The sequence below is a fragment of the Pseudonaja textilis genome, chromosome 3, assembly GCF_049901715.1.
Source record: "Pseudonaja textilis isolate UNSWEBS1 chromosome 3, rPseTex1.2, whole genome shotgun sequence".
In the NCBI taxonomy this organism is placed as follows: Eukaryota; Metazoa; Chordata; class Lepidosauria; order Squamata; family Elapidae; genus Pseudonaja; species Pseudonaja textilis.
Genome location: NC_141992.1, coordinates 2,848,904 through 2,870,483, shown reverse-complemented (window position 1 = coordinate 2,870,483; position 21,580 = coordinate 2,848,904). Strand labels below are relative to the sequence as shown.

The window sequence follows — 21,580 nt, the reverse complement described above, 5'->3', positions numbered from 1 at the left end:
GGAGATCCTTCTTAATAAAATCCAATAAGTATTTTATAGATTTAATTGATTTATTTCCCTTTGTGTCCCAGGACGGAAATTTGATTTACGGGTCTACGTTTTGGTAATGTCGGTGAGTGAACCGTCCTTTCTCTCCCCACTCCAGTGGAAATGCTTTTTAATCAAATTCAAGGTTGGAGAAATGCTGGGAACACAGGCAGTCCTTGGTTTACGGCCACAACGGAGCCCAACATTTCCACTGTTAAGTGAAAAATTTCTCTTGTGAGCTTCGTGCCATGTTGCAACCTTTCTTGCCCCCGGTTGTTAAGTGAATCCCTCCAGTCGGTAAGTGAGTAACCCAGTTCTTAAGTGAATCACCACGGTTGTTAAACGAGTAATACAGTTAAGTCAATCCGGCTTCCCCATTGGCCTCGGTTTTCAGAAGGTCGCAAAAGGGGATCACGTCACGTGATCCTGGGACGCTGCGACCATCACAAATACGAGTCGGTGGCCAAGCACCTGAATTTTGATCATGTGACCAGGGGGAGACTGCAACGGTCATAAGTGTGAAAAATGGTCATGTCTCTTTTTTCCCCTCACTGTTGTAACTTTGAACGGCTCACTTGGGCTCCGGAGGCCCTCTGGAAGCCGGAAGCAGGCCCGTATCTGGACATCCGGAACTTTCCAGAAGGCCATTTTTCACCTTTCCCAGAGTCCGGAGGTTTCCCTTGGGCCTCTGGGAGGGCAGAAAGAGCCTCCCCCAGATCCCATAGGCCCTCCGGATGCCAGAAACAGGCCCGTTTCTGGACTTCCTGAAGGGCCATTTTTTGCCTTCCCCAGAGTCCAGAGGCTTCCCTCAGGCCTCTGGGAGGGTGAAAATGGCCTCCCTCAGGCTCCGTAGACCCTCTGAAAGCCAGAAACAGGCCCGTTTCTGGACTTCCTGAAGGGCCATTTTTTGCCTTCCCCAGAGTCCAGAGGCTTCCCTCAGGCCTCTGGGAGGGTAAAAACGGCCTCCCCCAGGCTCCGTAGACCCTCTGGAAGCCAGAAACAGGCCTGTTTCCAGACTTCGAGAACTTCCAGAAGGGCCATTTTTCACTTTCCCCGGGGTCCTCTGGGAGGGCAAAAACAGCCTCCCCTGGGCTCCGGAGGCCCTTGTGAAGACAGAAAGAGGCCCATTTCCGGACTTCCAGAACTTCCGGGAGGGCCGTTTTTTGCCTTCCCCAGGGTCCAGAGGTTTCCCAGGGCCTCTGAGAAGGTGAAAATGGCCTCCCTCAGGCTCTGGAGGTTCTGCGGAAGCTGGAAATAGGCCCGTATCTGGACTTCCGGAACTTTCGGGAAGGCCATTTTTCACCTTTCCCAGAGTCCGGAGGCTTTTCTTGGGCCTCTGGGAGGGCGAAAAGAGCCTCCCCCAGACCCCATAGGCCCTCCGGATGCCAAAAACAGGTCCGTTTCCGGACTTCCTGAAGGGCCATTTTTTGCCTTCCCCAGAGTCCAGAGGCTTCCCTCAGGCCTCTGGGAGGGTGAAAATGGCCTCCCTCAGGCTCCGGAGGTCCTGTGGAAGCCGGAAATAGGCCCATATCTGGACTTCTGGAACTTTCCGGAAGGCCATTTTTCCCCTTCCCAAGAGTCCAGAGGCTTCCCTCAGGCCTCTGGGAGGGGGAAAACGGCCTCCCTCAGGCTCCATATGCCCTCCGGAAATCAGAAACAGGCCCGTTTCTGGACTTCCGGTCCAGGCCATTTTTCCCTCTCCCAGAGCCTCCACGCGGACCCAGAGTGGGATTCTACCAGTTCGGGCAAACCGGATGTTAAAAGTTACATCCGGTTCGCCAAACTGGTATTTCAAACGACCAGCTGGACCCGCCAACCCTGTCCCTGCACGGAGGCTCTGGGAGGGGGGAAAATGGGCCTCCCGGAAGTCCGGCTTCCGGTAGGCCTCCAGAGCCCGGGGGAGGCCGTTTTTGCCCTCCCAGAAGCCGGGGGAGGCCTCCGGACCCTTGGGAGGGTGAAAACGGCCTACCCCGGGCTCTGGAGGCCCACCGGAAGCCGGAAACAGGAAGTTCCGGTAGCGAACCGGTTGCGGAGATCTTTGAATCCTACCCCTGCGCGGTCCCTGCCCTTACCTGTATCCAAAACAGGCCACGTGGAGACTCCTGGGAGGAGAGGGGCAAGGTGAGCGGGGCCAGCCGGTCAGTTCCACTACCGGTATGGCAAACCAGGTGTAAATTTAACAACCGGTTCTCCCGAACTGGTCCAAACCGGCTGAATCCCAGCCCTGGCTGTTTCCAACGTCTTGCATCACATCACAGTTGTGCAATTTTGGTCCAAAATTGAGGCTTGCTTCTGGTTTCCATTCAAAATGCCCAATGCAATTGAGTTCGCTTAATGACCGGAGCTGGCTTTATGACCGCCACCCTTTGCTTCATGATTGCGGCAAACCAGCGGTCGTAAAATCAGGCTGGTTCTCCTGACCTGCTTTACATCCGGTCAAGACTGATGACCTTCAGAGGCTCCCATTGGCTGTTGTAAGTCAAGGACTACCTTCATGTTGACTAGGGGATTGTGGGAGTTGAAGTTCATTCATCCTCAAGCCTGCTGAGCAGGGGATTCTGGGAATTGAAGTCCATATTTAAGCATGTAGGGAAATGGTTCCATTCACCCTAAGCATGCTGGCTAGGAATTCTGGGAGTTGAAGTCCATTCAGCCTCATGCATGCTGAGTAGGGGATTCTGGGAACTGAAGTCCATTCAGCCTCATGCATGCTGAGTAGGGGATTCTGGGAACTGAAGTCCATTCAGGCTCATGAATGCTGAGTAGGGGGTTCTGGGAGTTGAAGTCCATTCAGGCTCATGCATGCTGAGTAGGGGGTTCTGGGAGTTGAAGTCCATTCATCCTCAAGCATGTTGAATAGGGGATTCTGGGAGTTGAAGTCCATTCATACTCAAGCCTGCTGGCTGGGGAATTCTGGGACGATCCTGGGCTCCCCTCACCAACTTCTCTTTCCCACAGTATCTCCCTCTCAAAGCGTGGCTGTACCGAGACGGTTTTGCTCGCTTCTCCAACACGCGGTACACCCTGAACACCTTGGATGATCAGTGTATCCTGAGACCTGCTTCCGGAGACGGAAGGGGCTACTGGGGAGGGGGAGGCAGGGACAGGGTGAGTGGGGGATTCTGGGAGTTGGAGTCTAGCCATCTTAAAGCATGCTGGCTGGGGAATTCTGGGGTTGAAGTCCATCCATCTTAAAGCAGGCTAGCTGGGGAATTCTGGGGTTGGAGTCCACTTATCTTGAAGCAGGCTAGCTGGGAATTCTGGGGTTGGAGTCCACTTATCTTAAAGCAGGCTAGCTGGGGAATTCTGGGAGTTGGAGTCCACCCATCTTAAAGCATGCTGGCTGGGGAATTCTGGGGGTTGGAGTCCTTATCTTAAAGCAGGCTAGCTGGGGAATTCTGGGAGTTGGAGTCCATCCATCTTAAAGCATGCTGGCTGGGGAATTCTGGGGGTTGGAGTCCATCCATCTTAAAGCAGGCTGGCTGGGGAATTCTGGGAGTTGGAGTCCACCCATCTTAAAACATGCTGGCTGGGGAATTCTGGGAGTTAGAGTCCACCTATCTTAAAACATGCTGGGCGGGGAATTCTGGGGGTTGAAGTCCCCCCGTTGCCAAGGTTGAGCACCACTGAAGTAATCAAACCATTTATCATTTTGGTGTGTCTTCAAAATTAAATATTGACTTCTGGTAACTGCCTTGCCAGTGCCTCCTTCTTAGGCCTAAAAAACAGCGACTGGTCCACGATGACCCAGCATGGCTGGCTAGGGATTCTGGGAGTTGAAGTCCCCCCCATCTTAAAACATGCTGAGTTTGGAAACCACTTATTTAATACATAACGGGAATTTGCTACGAAGGATTAAAGGAAGGAGGTGGCCGATAACGGGGAAGTCGGTAGCTGGGCGTTGCAGGAATTCCTTTTCCGGTGCCGCTGTAACTTCCAGCGGTCGCTGAACAAACAGTTGAAAATCGAGGACTTTTACCTGCACGGTTTTCTTCCCATCTGCACGATCCTTAGCTCCTCGATGCCAGACATTCACCTGACCAATGTAGCTGTGCAGAAGACGGCCCCCGACTACGATCCCGAGAAAGTAGGCGTGTTTTTTTTAAAAAAAAAAATCTCCTGTTTATAACTCTCGGTCTTTCCCCTTCTAAAGCCGTGCGGTAGTTCTTTGAGTGGTTTGCAAGAATCCTGTTTTTAAAATGAAGCCCCCCCAAAAAATAAGGACGGAGCTCCAAGGCGGCTATTGGTTATTTTTTTCCAATAATGAAGGAAAGGGAGGTTTGTCAGAAACGCCCAGATGTTGACTGTGACTGCATTGAGGTGTGTGTCTGCGGCTACTGCTTTCTTGCGGACGTTTCGTGACCTAACTAGGTAACATCATCAGGGCTAGAAGGGAATGGTGTTTACAGGGAGGAGGAGGAGAAATGGAGAAACGGTGGGGTGCTTGGTGCTCTTCTTGAAGATGTTTTGTGACCCAACCAGAAAACATCATCAGTTCTAGAAGGGAGTGCAGTTTACTTTCTGTTTATATGCTTGTCCTGTTAGCACCAAGGACCTCAAAGTCGTCTTCTTCCTCCTCCTCTCCCTCAACCACCCGCTTCTCTCGGCGAACCCTCCTCCCTTCTCGCACTGATGATGATGTTACCTAGTTGGGTCGTGAAACGTCTGCAAGAAAACCTAGTTCTGAGGGCACCAAGGACCTCACATTCCCCCACCTCCCGCCGCCTTCTGGCACTGATGATGTTCCCTGGTTGGGTCATGAGACGTCTGCAAGGAAACCAACAAGCTCAGAGAGCACCAAGGACCTACATTTTCTCCTCCTCCTTCCTCCCTCCTCCTCCTCTTCTCCACAAACCCCCTTCTAACACTGATGATGTTCCCTAGTAGGGTCTTGAAATGTCTGCAAGAAAACCCCCAAGCTCAGAAACCACCAAAGACCTACATTTCCTCCTCCTCCTCCTCCTCCTTCCTCCCTCCTCCTCCTCTTCTCCACAAACCCCCATCCCTTCTAACACGGATGATGTTCCCTAGCTGGGTCTTGAAACGTCTGCAAGAAAACCACCCAGCTCAGAGAGCACCAAGGACCCCACAAACCGACCCCTAAAAAGCAAAATAAATCCTGAAATCTGTGGATGGGCGATGGGCTGACGGAGAGGCGATGTTACGGCGCCAAAGACAGAGAAGCCGGTGTGCAGCGGGGGGAGAGGATCTCATTTCTGGAGATGAACCTCAGAGAGGCCCTTCCCTCCAGAGCTGGTCGGCTTTTGTGACGACGGTTGTCGTCTTCCTCCTCCTCCTCCTCTTCATCCCTCATGCCACATCCGCCTCTGGCTTTCTTTCGCGGCAGGGCTGCAAATGGATGATCCAACAGTTCCGCCTCTACCTGACGGCCAAGCACGGGGCCGAAGCCGTGGAGATGCTCTTCTCCGAGATGGACAACATTTTCATCAAGAGTCTCCAGAGCGTCCAGAAAGTGATCATCAGCGACAAGCATTGCTTCGAGCTCTACGGCTACGACATCCTGATCGACCAGAACCTCAAGCCGTAAGCAGGGCAGCGGGGCGTGTGCGTGTGTGTGTGTATGTGTGTGTGTGTCTTCAGGCAGCGTTCCCCCCCCTGCCCAACCTTTGACCTTTCAAGACAGGGGTGGAATTCGACTCCCGGAAGACCCCAGCCAGCCAGCCATGTTATAACTCACTTGATTAAGACATAAGACATAAGAATTTATTTGTCATTACACTCGCAAGCGGGTGCAACGAAATTAGGTGCTCTTCCACAAGTAAAACTGGACAACACCATTGAAAGAAAAATAAAACTAAAGACAAAAGACCATACAATAATCTCTATACAATTTAAACATGTAAATACCCCATTACTCTCAGCCATTAAATTCCACAAAAATCTTATGACCCTGCATTCAAACTCAAAACTGCACTTGGATAAAAAACTGTTCTTAAATCTAGTCGTCCTTGTTCTTAATACCCTGAATCTCCTTCTCGATGGTAATAGTTCAAAGAGATGATGTCCCGGATGAGAGGAGTCATTCAATATATTAAATATCTTCCTCTTACATTAGTGGCTTAGCAAGTGGAAATCCGGGTCCCAGCTGCAGTTATAACTTGACAACGGCTACTTCTGTGGCTTGATGTTGGCAAGGGGTCCTTGAAGCTCTTGGAGCTTGGTTGTTGTTGTTGTTGTTGTTGTTTTGCAGACATTTCATGACCCAACTAGGTAACCTCAGCAATGTTGGGGGGGGGGGAGGGGTTGCAGATACGAGTGGGGAGGAGGATGGCTATGGGGTCCTTAGTACTCTCCTAGCTTGGTGATTTTCTGGCAGACATCTCATGACCCAACTAGGTAACAACATCAGTGCTAGAAGAGGGTGGGGTTTGCAGAGAGGAGGAGGAGGAAGAGGAGGAGGAAGGAGAAGAAGAGGAGGAAGAGGAGGAGGAAGAGGAGGAAGGAGAAGAGGAGGAGGAGGAGGAAGAGGAGAAGAGGAGGAGGAGGAAGAGGAGGAGGAAGGAGAAGAAGAAGAGGAGGAGGAAGAGGAGGAGGAAGGAGAAGAAGAGGAGGAGGAGGAGGAGGAAGGAGAAGAAGAGGAGGAGGAAGAGGAGGAGGAAGGAGAAGAAGAGGAGGAGGAGGAGGAAGAGGAAGTAGGAGGAGGAGGAGGAAGAGGAGGAGGAAGGAGAAGAAGAGGAGGAGGAAGAGGAGGAAGTAGAGGAGGAGGAGGAAGAGGAAGGAGAAGAGGAGGAGGAGGAAGGAGAAGAAGAGGAGGAGGAAGAGGAGGAGGAAGGAGAAGAGGAGGAGGAGGAAGGAAGAAAAGAAGAGGAGGAAGAGGAGGAGGTGGTGGAGGTGATCATCCTTGGCTCTCTCTGAGTTGGGTGATTTTCTGGCAGACATTTCATGACCCAACTAGGTAACCTCATCAGTGCTGCAAGGGAAAGCAGTTTCAAGCACTCCCCTCCCTCCTAGTCCCAATGGCATTCTCTAGGTGGGTCATGAACTATCTGCAAACAAACAAGGCCAGAGAGCACAAACGACCCCAACAATCCTCCTCCTTAGCTCCCTTCTAGCACTGACGATGTTCCCTAGTTGGGTCATGAAACGTCTGCAAGGTAACCACCCAGCTCAGAGAGCATCAAATACCCCATAGTTCTCTTCCTCCTCCTCTCCACAAACTCCACTCCCTTCCACAGGTGACGCTCCACAGTTGGGTCATGAAACATCTGCAAGAAAAAGGACCCAGGCTTCCAAACAGTTGGGCTAGAAGAACCGTCCAAAGCTTAGCCTGCAACCGATTGAGAGTCAGAAGAGACCTTCTTAGGTCATCTAGTCCAACCCCCCCTGCCCAAGCAGGAACCGATCCCCCTTCTGTCTCTGACCTTCGTTGTGCTGTCCCGCACAGGTGGTTGCTGGAGGTCAATGCCTCTCCATCCCTCACCGCCAGCAGCCAGGAAGACCACGACCTCAAGACACGCATCTTGGAGGACACATTGAACATTGTGGACATGGAAGGCCGGTGAGTAGCACACGAAGACCGATTGGGGGTGCGGTGGGGGGTGGAACACATTTTTTTCCACAACTTAACATGAGGAGACACCGAGAAAGCTTACAAAAGAGGTAAGCAACGTCCTCACTTCATGGCTGCCCTGTTGTTTCTTGCCACAAATCAAGATCTGACCATACATGATCCATTCGGGCTGGTCATCTTCAACCTCATCCCTTCCAGATAAGAGCAGGGGTCCCCATACATGGCCACTTTAAGGCTTGTGGACTTCAACTCCCAGAATTCCTCCTCCAGCCGTGTTAGCTCAGGAATGCTGGGAGTTGTAGTCCACAAGTCTTAAAGCGGCCATGTTTGGAGACCTCTGAGAGAGACCAACCAACCAGCCACTATCTGGGGATGTTGATGCTGACTGACCCATCATATTGGTGGAGGTTGAATTTGAGAGCAGGTGTGGATGTGATCCTTTGAGCCAGGGGTCCCCCAACATGGCCACTTTAAGCCTTGTGGACTTCAACTCCCAGAGTTCCTCCTCCAGTCGTGTTAGCTCAGGGATGCTGGGAGTTGAAGTCCACAAGTCTTACACTTGCCAAGTTTGAAGACCTTTGCTCTATAAGCGTTGTTTTGAGGGGAGGAGTTGAAAACTGTTTATGTCCGGGATGTGAGGGGTGTGTAAATATTTCCACAGCCCTCTTTTTGACTCGTGCAGTGTACAGGTCCTCAACGGAAGGCAGGTGGGTATTGTTTTTTTTTTTTTCTGCAGTCCTAATTCCACTGTAGAGTCTGTGTGTGTCTTGTTGGGTTGGAGAACCCAAACCAGTGATAGAGGTGCAGATGACAGGCTCAATAGTTCCTCTTTAGAACTGGATCAGCAGCTCCTTGGGCCGTTTGAGCTTCCTGAGTTGGCGCAGAAGGAACATTAATTTAAAGCACTCCAGAGGGTGAACGTCGTTGCCCAGAGGATCCTGGGTTGCCCTCTCCCCTCTTTGGAAGAGCTTTAGAGCTCCCACTGCCTTAAGAAAGTTCAAAACATCCTCAAAGATCCATCTCATCCTGGGAACCCTTTTTTTTGAATTATTACCATCTGGCAGACGGTACAGAATAATAAAAACAAGGACAAATAAGCTGAAAAACAGCTTCTATCCCAGGGCAGGAGTTCTGTTGAATTTCTGCTGTTTAGTGCAATATTAATGCAATATCTTCAAAGCGCCTTCAGGTGCTTTGGAGAATAGCTTGACATCCCCCCTTCTTTGGGGCAGCTCCTCAAATATTGGAAGATGCTACCGTGTCACCCTTTAGTCCCTCCTTCCTTCCTTCCTTCTTTCCTTCCATCCCTCCTTCCTTCCTTCCATTCTTCATTCCTTCTTTCCTTCCATCCTTCCTTCTTTCCTTCCATTCTTCCCTTCCATCCTTCCTTCTTTCCTTCCATTCTTCCTTCCTTCTTTCCTTCCATCCTTCCTTCTTTCCTTCCTTCCTTCCATTCTCCCTTCCTTCCTTTCCTTCCATCCTTCCTTCTTTCCTTCCATTTTTCATTCCTTCCTTCCTTTCCTTCCTTCCTTCCTTTCATCCTTCCATTCTTCCTTCCTTCTTCCTTTCCTTTCTTTCTTCCTTCCATCCTTCCTTCTTTCCTTCCACCCTTCCTTCCTTCCTTCCTTCCTTCCTTCTCTTTCCTTTCTTCCTTCCTTCCTTCCTTCCTTCCTCTCATTCTTTGTCCTTGCAGTTTGACAGGGAAGGAAAAACGCATCGGGGGCTTTGATCTCATGTGGAACGACGGCCCCGTCAGCAAAGAAGACACCAATCTGGACACGCCGATGAACGGCTTTGTGGCAAATACACACCTAGGTATGGCACCCAGTGGCTCCTGTGTGAGGGTCCCGGAGGGTGGGATGTTGATGTTTTGGAGGCTGGCAGTGCATTGTGGCGGGATGGTCCCAAGACAGGCAGTCCTCGACTTAACGGAGTATTCATTTAATGGCCATTCAAAGTTACAAGGGTGCCGAAGAAAGTGACTCACGACTGGCCCCCACTTTACGACGGCCGTGGCATCCCCGATGGTCACGGGATTCGAATTAGGAAGCCTGGCAACCATGTCCTGACCTAGGCTTCTTCCCAAGATCACGAAGCCGGACGCCTCGTCCCGATAAAACCCCTTTTGTTCGGGTTAAAGCGATTTCCTCTCCAGCAAAGTCCCGGCAAACAGTCTTTCATGAGATTTCACAACCACAGACCTTGATTAGGCTGGGAGAGTTGCCAGGCCGATAGCTTCCAAACGCCAGGCTGTAGCAGCAATGACTTGGCAAGGACTCAGGCACAGATCTTCACCCTCATGAATTGAACTAATTGTCTCCTGCAAACCCCACTTCCCTTTCGGTCCTCTTTTATTCCTTAGGGGAGGGGCCATTTCACCGTCCACCTGAGCCTTTACTCCCGAGTCAGCCCTTGTTCCTTAGCTGTTCCCTTCTTCTGGCAGCTCTGTGCATGCACACACTGGGAATAGGCTCCAGCTGTTCTTCTGCCCCACTGATATCAGACTCTGAAGGCAGTTGATAAACTGTCAGACAGTCCTGGCCCATCTCTGCCTCCGATGCAGAGCCCTCGTCCGAGCCTTCCCCAGACTCCAGGACTGGCTCCTCCCCAACCTCCTCGCTGTCCCAGTCTGCCGACAACTCCTCTGGCTGCTGGCGGGGAACAACAAACAGTGTCCCAGGGACACAAGTATCGTTTCCACAAGCAAAGTCCTCGACTTGCAGCAAATCGTTTAGTGACCGCTCCAAATTGCAACGGCCCTTAGTTTTTCCCAGTTACGACCTTTGCGGCATCCCCATGGTCCCCCATGATCAAAATTCAGATACTCAGCCAATGGTTCCTTCCTATTTTATGAACGTGACTGTGCCCCATGGGCGGTGGGATCTCCTCTTGCGACCTGACCAGCCAAGTCAATGGGGAAACAGGATTCGCTTAAACAATCGGGTTGCTCGCTTAGCAACTGCAGTGATTCACTTAGCAACCGAGGCCAGAAAGTTCGCAAAACGGGGGCAAAACCCCACCGTCTCACTTAACAACATCAACTTTAGGCTCTGTTGGGGGTCACTGAGTTGAGGTCTACTTTAACAACCGCACGGTTCATTTAACAACTGCAGCGATTTGCTTCAATGACCAAGGTTAAAAAAAAAAAAAGAAGATTGCAAGATCGGACACACCTGCCTTGCTCGACAATGAAAATTCCAGTCCCGATTGTGGTCGTATATCAAGGACCTCCCTGTACCATTTTTTTTTAATTTAACCTTGTGTTATCGCCAATACTGGAGGTTTTCGACAAGGGATTGAAGGTCCATTTGTCTGAAATGGTATAGACTAGAGCAGGGGTCGCCAACCTTTTGGACCTCAGGAACCACCAAACTCATAATTTTAGATCCCAGGGATCACTAACCGGTTCTGTGGGCGTGGCCTAATTTGTGGGTGTGGCTTGGTGTCATGTGACTGGGTGGGCATGGCTTGTGTGTAAATATTATAAATATTGATACAAATATTGATTTTTTTTTAATTAAAAAAGAGTAACTTTTATCCAAAATCAGGCCAAGCAGGCAGGCAGATTGAGTTGCTCACAGAATCATAGATTCATTCATAGATCTATCTATCTGCCATCGGCTAGCTCAGTCTGTCACATAAAATTTACTAGCGAGCAAACTCACAAAATTAACTCATAACACACCGTGCATGTAAATATTGAATTTGTTATTTAAAAAAAAAGAGCAACTTTTATCCAAAATGAGGCAAAGCAGGCAGACTGAGTTGCTCACTGAGTCATTCGGTGATCTATCTGCCATCGGCTAGCTCAGTCTCCCAAATTTGCTTGCCGTGAGTCTGCACTGAATTTGCTTGCAAGCAAACCTTCAGTCCTAAGGGAGGTTCAGCTGTGCTTAGCTAGAAAGCAAGAAATCCAACCATTTCCTACTTCCTAGCTAATCTAAATCTCCCGGCAAAGCTGATGGTTGGAAAAAGGAAAAATAGCAATTTAGCGGGCAAGTTTGCCGGGTAAGGAGTGAGTGGACGGGGAGCCTTCCTGCGGGCGGCGCAGCCTTGTGTTTCTGCGCAGCCGGGATTAATTGCTTTGTGGGGGTGCTCTGGGGGTGACATTTCTCTGCGGACCACCAAAATTTTCTCACGGCCCACCAGTGGGCCGTGGCCCACCGGTTGGCGACCGCTGGACTAAAAGACCTCTTAAGGTCCCTCCCAGCTCTTGTTATTCTGTATTTTGACGGGTGCACTAGAAGACCTCTAAAGTCCCTTCCAACCCTTGTTATTCTGTAATTCTGTAAGGGTCTTCTGCCTGAGCAGGGGGTTGGACTAGAAGACCTCTTGAGGTCCCTTCCAACCCTTGTTATTCTGTAATTCTGTAAGGGTCTTCTGCCTGAGCAGGGGGTTGGACTAGAAGACCTTTTAAGGTCCCTTCCAACCCTTGTTATTCTGTAATTCTGTAAGGGTCTTCTGCCTGAGCAGGGGGTTGGACTAGAAGACCTTTTAAGGTCCCTTCCAACCCTTGTAATTCTGTAAGGGTCTCCTACTTGAACAGGGGGCTGGACTAGAAGACCTCCAAGGTCCCTTCCCGCTCAAGTCTGAATTGAGTAGCCTAATGAAGAAGGACTGGGGGACGGGGGGGCATGATAGCATTATTCTAGTATTTGAGGGGCGGCCAAATTATTCTCCAGAGCACCAGAAGGCAGGAGAAGCAGCGACGGATGGAAACTATTCAGAAGCAACCTGGAACTAAGGAAGGAATTTCCTGATTGTGAGAACAATTAACCAGTGGAACTGCTTGCCACTGGAAATTGTGGGTGCTCCATCACTGGTGTGTGGGGGGGTGTTAAGAAGAGACTGGACAGCCATTTCTCTGGGATGGGATAAGCCTGTCTGGGAGAGGCCTGTCTGAGCAGGCGGGTGGGGGGGGGGTTGGACTAGAAGACCTCCAAGGTGCCTTCCAACTCTTTGTTATTCTATTGTGTCTCCTCCACTGCAGGTTACAGCAACGACAGGAAGAAGCAGCTGAAGCAACTTTTCAAGTCGTTCCAGGCGCAGCACAAGAATTAACGCTCAGCCAGAAGATGGCTAAGATTTAAAATAATAATAATAATAATAATAATAATAATAATAATAATAATAATAATAACGACCAGAAGCCAGACGGGGATGGGAGGAAGTCCCTGCTTTACAGAGCTAAACCAAAGGAACCGTTCCCAGGATTTCTGCCTTTACCTGGATGTCAGGTGAATGCCCCTTTATTTTGGAAGGGGGTGGGGGGGTCACATCCTTCGACCTTGAAGGCGTTTCGACCGGCTCTGAAGATGGATGCGCAAGCAGGAAGTTACGGCCGCGGTGGAGGTGCCTTCCGGAGACAAGACGGGCTGCGAAACGCTGGGAAAAGGCTGTAGAAGGTATTTGCTCAGCCCAGTGGCACAACTTCCACCCCGTGGACGCCGAAGCCGGGCGGAAAGAGGAAATCTTAGCCGGGGGGGTCGGGGGGTCGGGGGGCTTCTGCCATCCTGATTCCAATTCAAATCTTTTGGAGCGAGCGGGAATCATAAAAAAAGAACGCCTTTGCGCTACAGAGCATCTGAAAACCTCCTTTCGACCTTCGTGGCAAAGACGGTTATCTGGAAACGGTGGGTGGGGTCCTTGGTGAGCTGGATGGCTTTCTGGCAGATGTTTCCTTACCACGCTAGGTAACATCATCGGGTGGGGGGAGAAAGGAGTGGAGTTTGTGGAGTAGGAGGAGGGGAGGGAAGAAGGGGGAAGAGGGAGGGGGAAGAGGAGGAGGGAGGAGGAGGAGGAGGAGGAGGAGGAGAAGAAGAAGAAGAAGAAGAAGAAGAAGAAGAAGAAGAAGAAGAAGAAGAAGAAGAAGAAGAAGAAGAAGAAGAAGAAGAAGACGACTGTGTGGTTCTTGGTGCTCTCTGAGCTTGATTTTCTTGCAGACGTCTTATGACCCAACTAGGAACATCATCAGTGCCAGAAGGGGAGGAGGAGAAGGAGGAGGAGGAAAAGGAAGAGGAAAAGGAGGAGAAGAGGAGGAAGAGGAGGAAAAGGAAGAGGAAAAGGAGGAGGAGGAGGAGAAGGAAGAGGAAACGGAGGAGGAGGAGAAGGAAGAGGAAAAGGAGAAGAGGAGGAGGAGAAGGAAGAAAAGGAAGAGAAGAAGAGGAGGAGGAGGAAAGGAAGAGGAGAAGGAGGAGAAGGAAGAGGAAAAGGAGGAGGAAGAGGAAAAGGAGAAGAGGAGGAGGAGGAGAAGGAAGATGAAAAGGAGAAGGAGGAGAAGGAAGAGGAAAAGGAGGAGGAAGAGGAAAAGGAGAAGAGGAGGAGGAGGAGAAGGAAGATGAAAAGGAGGAGGAAGAGGAAAAGGAGAAGAGGAGGAGGAGGAGGAGAAGGAAGATGAAAAGGAGGAGGAGGAGGAGAAGGAAGAGGAAAAGGAGGAGGAAGAGAAGGAAGAGGAAAAGGAGGAAGAGGAGGAGGAGGAGGAGGAAGAGGAGGAGAAGGAAGAGGAAAAGAGGAGGAGGAGAAGAGGAGGAAGAGAAGGAGGAGGAGAGAGAAGGAGGAGAAGGAAGGGGAGAAGAGGAGGAGAAGAAAGAGAAGGGGGAGGAGGAGGAGGAGATGATGATGACTGCTGTGTGGTACTTGGTGCTCTCTGAGCTTGGTTGATTTCTTGCAGACGTTTCATGACCCAAGTAGGTGACATCATCAGTGCTAGAAGGGAGAGGAGAGGCGAAGGAAGGAAGGAAGGAAGGAAGGAGGGAGGGAGGAAGGAAGGAAGGAAGGACAGAAGGACAGACTGTGGGGTCCTTGGTGCTCTCTGAGCTTGGTTGATTTCTTGCAGACATTTCATGACCCAGGAAGGTGACATCATCAGTGCTACGAGGGAATGGGCTTTGTTCTCTGATTAGATACAGTGACTAGGTTAAAGGACAGCCTAACCAAGGAACTAGCTAGAAGAAAACCACAATCCCACTAACATTGGCAGGGCAAGCTAGGGCCTATAAACAGACGGCAAAGCCATGAACGAAACGGGGGATAAAACTCTTTTGTAGAGTTTTAATAGAGACAATTGTTGTGGGTGGACAGACACAACCAAAGCAAAGCAGGAATCATTTCTCACCCTTCTCCCAACGGACGTTGGAATCTTATTCAATGTACTGTCACACAGACCCTGCGCCGAAAAAACTGGCCGAAAAGCGTGAAGGCCTACAACCGCATTTTGCAAACGTTCGCATTCAATATCAAATCTCCAAAGTGCAAAAGTCTGACCTCAAGGGACTCCCTCCTCAAAAATTTCACATTTCCAAATCCTCAAAAGGTCAACGAGGTCTTCTCTGGTCAAATCTGGAGGCATCTCACTAGCTTTAAGAGAAGGGCGTGAAGACGCCCATGAAATGCTCCAGGGCTTGGCGAATATGCTCGAGAGCGTAGAAGCATGGAGCGCGGAGCATGGAAAGCAACTTTCTTTTGCACATTGCCCAGGACAACGGCCGCCGCGTTGAATCCACGCCTCAGCCGTCCACCACTTTCCTCATGAACCACATTTCTTCAGCCGTCAAGGGTTTCAAATCGTAGCCTTTCAGCTCCGGTTTACCTGCAGGAAGATTAAGGAGACGTCGTGAAACCATTAGCAGCCGGTTTGGTTCAGGGGCTTAAGGCACCAGGCGGCGGTGAGTTGGAGTCCCATCATTGGCGTGAAGGATGGCGGGGTGACTTTGGGCCAATCCCCAGGAGACGAGTTCTAGTCCCGCCTTAGGCATGAAAACCGGCTGGGTGACTTTGGGCCAATCACCAGGAGATGGTGAGTTCTAGTCCCGCCTTAGGCATGAAAACCGGCTGGGTGACTTTGGGCCAATCACCAGGAGATGGTGAGTTCTAGTTCAGCCTTAGGCATGAAAAGCAGCTGGGTGACTTCGGGCCAATCACCAGGAGACAGTGAGTTCTAGTCCGGCCTTAGGCATGAAAACCGGCTGGGTGACTTTGGGCCAATCCCAGGAGACAGGTGAGTTCTAGTTCAGCCTTAGGCATGAAAAGCAGCTGGGTGACTTTGGGCCAATCACCAGGAGACAGTGAGTTCTAGTTCAGCCTTAGGCATGTAAGCCGGCTGGGTGACTTTGGGCCAATCCCCAGGAGACGGGGAGTTCTAGTCCCGCCTTAGGCATGTAAGCCAGCTGGGTGACTTTGGGCCAATCCCAGGAGACGGGGAGTTCTAGTTCAGCCTTAGGCATGAAAAGCAGGCTGGGTGACTTTGGGCCAATCACCAGGAGACTGGGAGTTCTAGTCCCGCCTTAGGCATGAAAACCGGCTGGGTGACTTTGGGCCAATCACCAGGAGACGGTGAGTTCTAGTCCCGCCTTAGGCATGAAAGCCAGCTGGGCGACTTTGGGCCAATCACCAGGAGATGGGGAGTTCTAGTTCAACCTTAGGCATGAAAGCCGGCTGGGTGACTTTGGGCCAATCACCAGGAGACGGTGAGTTCTAGTTCCGCCTTAGGCATGAAAGCCAGCTGGGTGACTTTGGGCCAATCACCAGAGATGGTGAGTTCTAGTCCACCTTAGGCATGAAAGCCGGCTGGGTGACTTTGGCCCAATCACCAGGAGACGGGGAGTTCTAGTTCAGCCTTAGGCATGAAAACAAGCCAGGTGACTTTGGGCCAATCCCCAGGAGACGGGGAGTTCTAGTTCAGCCTTAGGCATGAAAACCGGCTGGGTGACTGGGCCAATCCCAGGAGACAGGGAGTTCTAGTTCACCTTAGGCATGAAAACCAGCTGGGTGACTTTGGGCCAATCACCAGGAGACTGGGAGTTCTAGTCCCGCCTTAGGCATGAAAGCCGGCTGGGTGACTGGGCCAATCCCCAGGAGACGGTGAGTTCTAGTTCAGCCTTAGGCATGGAAACCAGCTGGGTGACTTTGGGCCAATCCCAGGAGACGGGAGTTCTAGTCCCGCCTTAGGCATGAAAGCCGGCTGGGTGACTTTGGGCCAATCCCAGGAGACGGGAGTTCTAGTCCCGCCTTAGGCATGAAAGCCAGCTGGGTGACTTTGGGCCAATCACCAGGAGTCGATGAGTTCCACCCCGTCCCAATTCGTCGTGAAAGCTGTCAATCCCCGTCTCCCAGCCTACCCCACCTGACAGTTCCTGTGGGCAAACAAGGAAGAAGGGAGTATTAAGTATATATAAAAATAAATAAAGCCCAGATACAAAACCTAAATAAAATTAAGAAATAAAAATAATTTTAAAAAAAGAACCTGTCTGCTTCCTCCTCATCTACCACATCGCCTCTGGGATTTTGAGTGGTAGGGAATGGGCCAAAAATACTCAGGGGATCACTGTGAATTTTGGGGGTTTCCCAGCTCCTAGTCCAGCCCCTTCCCCACTGCCCCACACGGCCTCTCAGGAACAACCTTCCGACTGGAGAGAAGGAAATCTTCCTTGTGCCACTCGGTGCTCCAAACAGAATCCAACAGCTGTCAGGGTTCCAAGTAACGCCCCCTCTAGCAGGTAGATTCCTCAAAGAACACCTTTATTGGGAGATATCGTATTGGCACAGGCTGGTGAAAACCAACTCTGAGGGTTCCCGTGGTTTTCACCTCGCATATTTTTCTGTTCTGACCCAAACCTTGTTCCAAAGAAACAAACACAAAACGGAGGTAACAGCAAAACATTTGGAGGATTCTCAACAAATTCCCTTCCTTCCTGGTTAAAAGGCTGTTTCAAACTAATTGTCTCTGATATGAAAGAGCCTTGCCGAGGTGGTGCAAGTCTGCCAAGAACAACAGGTAAAGTTGCCAAGAAATAGTTCAAACACAAAAGAGTCTCCAAACACCAACTAAGAGAGTCTGAAAGTCCACAAGGCTCGAGTGCAAAAACGTTGTTGCTTCCTGCAAAGAACTGTGATTTCTCGGCTGGCTTTTATCTCCTCGGGGAGGGGCTATCACCTTGCAGCCTTACTCCTGAGTCGCCTGTGCTGCTGCAGCTGCTCTTCCTTTCGAGCAGCCCTGCATGCACGCGCAGTGGGCACAGGCTCCTCAGGGGCCTCTTCCTCATTGCTGCCAGCCTCCACCCTCTCCGAAGGCAGCACTCCACCTCCCTGATGGTCCTGGCCCCATCCCTGCCTCCCACGCAGGCCCCTTGTCCTCTCTCTCCAAGACATCAGCCGTCTGCACCCGCTGCCGGCGAATCACAACATTTTCAAACTATAACACACACTTTTTTCTCCCCCCACCACAAAAAAGTGAGTGGAAATGTCTGTGCATGTTATACAGAGAATATGGGCCTTTTTTTTTTGGCCTTCCGAGACCTCTGCATGTCCCGTTTTGGGCCTCCCTGACGCCCGAGGGCAAAAACGGGACCCGCGGAGGCCTCTGGGATGCTTCTGGACGCCGGGGAGAAGACAAATGGGATGCGCAAAGGCAAAAAACTTATTTTTTGTTTCTTGTTTTCCTCCTCTAAACCTAGGTGCGTCCGATCGGTCCAGTGCGTCTTATGGTCCAAAAATACGGTAATTAAAAATGTAAGTTTCCCTTTTCTCTCCAAGCAGTCCCATTGACCAACATACGTGCTGGCAGCTTGCTTGGTTCCTCCTCTTTTCTCCAGCCAGCGGTTGGAAGTTCCTTCCTTCCCAGGAAAAAGTATTGTGTTTTGGCTACACAACCCCAGCTATCTCTATTCCACACACACACACACACACACTTCCTATCCCTCAGCTCCAGTGCGTTGACAATAGCACCAAGCAAGATTAAGATGACATTCAACACAATTAGCACATGGAAAAGGCGAAGAAAAGGCAACTGCGGTTTCCTTTGGAACCAGGTTAGGGAGGCAGTGGGGGGACCTATCTACCTTGGGCTTCCATGAGGTTGCTAACTTTCACTTTGAGCTCCTCCTGCAATTTCGCAATTTCTTCCTCCAACAGCTCTTGATCTGTGGAAAAAGACAAGAGAACCAACCCTTAGTGAGATTGAAAGCCCACACAGAGGCCTGCTGGAATTTTCCATGAATTAACTCAAATTAACTGCATTAAGTAATTCAGATTAATTCCATTAACTGGTTCAAATTGCGTTAATTAATTTGAATTCATTCCATGGGTTCAAATTGCATCAATTCAAATTGATTCCATTAAATAATTCAAATTAATTCCATTAAATAATTCAAATGGATCCCATTAATTGATTCAAATTAATTCCATGGATTCAAATTCTACTGATTGATTTAAATTAATTCCATTGGTTCATTCAAATCAATTCCACTGATTGATTCAAATTAACGGAATTAATTCAAATTGATCCAGGTAGCCATTTGTTTAGCAACCGCTTGACATTGCAACACTGGAAAAAAAGTGACCTATGACCGGTATTCGCACTTACGACCGGTGCAGCATCCCTGTGGTCCCGTGATAAAAATTCAGAGGCTTGGCAACTGGCATGTACTTATGACAGTTGCAGTGATCACATGACTACCGTCTGTGACCTACCCAGCCGGCTTCCGACAGGCCAATCAATGGAGGAGGAGCAGGATTCACTTTTTCTCTGCTTTCTCTTTCCCTTTGCTCTCTCTTCCTCCATTTCTTTCTTTTACTTTCCCTTCTTCACTTTCCTATCTCTTTCCTTTCCACTTTTTTTCCTTTCCTCTTTCTTTCCCTTTCCCTTCTCATCTCTTTCCTTTCCTTTCTCTCCCTTTCCTTCTTTTCTTCCTTCCTCCCTTTCTCTTTCCCTTTCCCCTCTCCTTTCCTATCCCTTTCTTCACTTTCCTAGCTTTTTCCTTTCCTTTCTTATCTTTCTTTTCTTTCCTCTCCCTTTCCTTCCTTCTTTCTTTCCTTTTCCTTCCTTCCTTCCCTCCCTCTCTCTTTCTTTTCCTTTCTTTCTTTTCCTATCGCTTTCTTCACTTTCCTATCTCTTTCCTTCCCGCTCTTTTCCTTTCCTCTCTTTCCTTTTTTCCTTCTTTCCTTTTCCTTCCCTCTTTCTCCCTCTTTTCCTTTCCCCTTTCTTTTCCTATCCCTTTCTTCACTTTACTCTCTCTTTCCTTCCCACTCTCTCTTTTCCTTTCCTCTCTTTCCTTTCTTCCTTTCCTTTTCCTTCCTTCCTTCCCTCTCTCTCTTCTCCCTTTCCTTTCTTTCTTTTCCTTTCCCCTCTTTCCTATCTTTCTTCACTTTCCTGTCTCTTTGCTTTTCACTCTCTCTCTTCCTTTCCTCTCTCTCCCTTTCCTTTCTTATCTCTTTCCTTTCTCTCTCCTTTCCTTCCTTCCTTCTTTCCTTTTCCTTCCTTCCTTCCTTTCCTCCCTCCCTCTCTTTCTCACACAAACACACAAACATCCAGCATAACCCTTTGCAACCACTGAATTCCCTTCTTACCGGATTTTGTGAAAACATTTTTTTATATATATATATTTTTAAATCATTCTAGCTTTAAGAGATAAGTTGGATTTGCACCTCTGTGCTTTTTGGAAAATTCAACACCGCGATTTATTTTATTTTATTTTTTTCATTCTGAGATCGGTAGCCGAGAACACGCCTGGATTTTTATCCTGTAGAGTCGTCCTGACAGGGATCCAATTCTCCACGCTTTGCACATTTCAGCCAAAGGTTCTGGAAAGGCTGAGACGCTGAGAAACACGGGTGGTTTTGATTGGACTTTTTCTGTTTGGTTTTGTTTGAAAGAGGTCTTCTCCGAAGAGAACTGCTGATGGCCCCTGGGAGCCATGTGCCGAGACTGGCACCGCTTTCTAACAGCATGGCAAGCCCTTATGCCACCCTCACGAGAAGGAATGAGGGGGAAGATCCAATCTGGCTCCTAAATATGCCGATCCTCCCACAGGGGGGGAAAAAAAAAAAAAGCAGGGAGGTGGGAAGAAAGAGGCGGACAAACCCAAAAAAGAACAAAAGATCTGCTCCTCTCTTATTGCGCAAAATTTAATTTAGCCTTTGGCTCCTTTAGCTCCCAGGAAAGCCTTTGTGTGCTGAACAGCAGTGGCCCCCAACCCTTTTTGTGCCGCGGCCCGGTACCGGCATCACAAAATCATCTGCGGCCCGGTACCGGCATCAGCACGCATGGCAAGGAGAGACGAGCGACCGGCCAGCCAGCCATCCTCCGCTTCTCCCCGCCACCTTCAACTCCTCCTTTGTACCTGTGTCGATGGGCTTCGCGGCGGCTTCGGGACGGTCGCTCGGCTCGCCTTGCCATGCGTGCTGAAAGAATCCCCGCGCCTTAGTTTTGTTCGAAGCCCCCCCCTTCGATGAAACTAAGGCGCGAGGATTCCTTCAGGACCCAAACGCCGCTTTCTACCCGGAAAAGCTCACCCGGAAGCACTTTCTCATCCAAACAAGATGACGGCGCACAGCAAACCGGCGGCCTGGTAGAAATTGTTCCACGGACCGGTCCCGGTCCGGGGACCAGTGGTTGGGGACCCCTGCTGTACAGGCACCCTGAAAGATCTGTTTTCATTTCATATACAGGACTAGGATAGTGATGCTTTCCACATCGGAGGAGAAACTTCATGAAACAACGGGGTCCTTGGGGCTCTCTGACCTGGGTGGTTTTCTTGGAGACGTTTCATGACCCAACTAGGGAACATTGTCAGTGCTAGAAGGGAGTGGGCATTTCAGAGAGTAGGAGGGAATAGAATAGAATAGAATAGAATAGATAATAAGAATAAAATAGATAATAGGAATAGAATAGAATAGATAATAGGAATAGGAATTAGAATAGAATAGAATAGAATAGAATAGAATAGAATAGAATAGAATAGAATAGAATAGATAATAAGAATAAAATAGATAATAGGAATAGAATAGAATAGGATAATAGGAATAGAATAGATAATAGGAATAGAATAGAATAGAATAGAATAGAATAGAATAACACAGTTGGAAGGGACCTTGGAGGTCTTCTAGTCCAACCCCCTGCCTAGGCAGGAAACCCTACACCACTTCAGACAAATGGTTATCCAACATCTTTTTAAAACTTCCAGTGTTGGAGCATTTACAACTTCTGGAGGCAAGCAGTTCCACTGGTTAATTGTCTTCACTGTCAGG

The 21,580-nt window shown here is 49.7% G+C and overlaps 2 protein-coding genes across 4 annotated transcripts in view; one reads left to right on the top strand and one right to left on the bottom strand.

The window, feature by feature from the left end:
- The window catches only part of TTLL9 (tubulin tyrosine ligase like 9), a 30,701-nt gene extending 17,562 nt beyond the window's left edge, over positions 1-13,139 (top strand). The window contains exons 8-14 of one of the 2 annotated variants that reach the window (XM_087928785.1): positions 72-112; positions 2,986-3,073; positions 4,056-4,114; positions 5,375-5,571; positions 7,433-7,546; positions 9,252-9,373; positions 12,549-13,139. In XM_087928785.1, coding sequence (XP_087784911.1) covers positions 72-112; positions 2,986-3,073; positions 4,056-4,114; positions 5,375-5,571; positions 7,433-7,546; positions 9,252-9,373; positions 12,549-12,619 — 692 coding nt within the window. In that variant the 3' untranslated portion in view covers positions 12,620-13,139. The remainder of the gene's footprint in view (positions 1-71; positions 113-2,985; positions 3,074-4,055; positions 4,115-5,374; positions 5,572-7,432; positions 7,547-9,251; positions 9,374-12,548) is intronic. The other variant, XM_087928784.1, reaches the window with a different exon arrangement.
- Positions 13,140-14,594: 1,455 nt separating this feature from the next.
- Positions 14,595-21,580, bottom strand: part of PDRG1 (p53 and DNA damage regulated 1) — a 15,358-nt gene continuing 8,372 nt past the window's right edge. Inside the window, exons 4-5 of one of the 2 annotated variants that reach the window (XM_026723040.2) lie at positions 18,394-18,474; positions 14,595-15,146 (exon numbers count right to left, since the gene is read on the bottom strand). In XM_026723040.2, coding sequence (XP_026578825.1) covers positions 15,064-15,146; positions 18,394-18,474 — 164 coding nt within the window. In that variant the 3' untranslated portion in view covers positions 14,595-15,063. The remainder of the gene's footprint in view (positions 15,147-18,393; positions 18,475-21,580) is intronic. The other variant, XM_026723042.2, reaches the window with a different exon arrangement.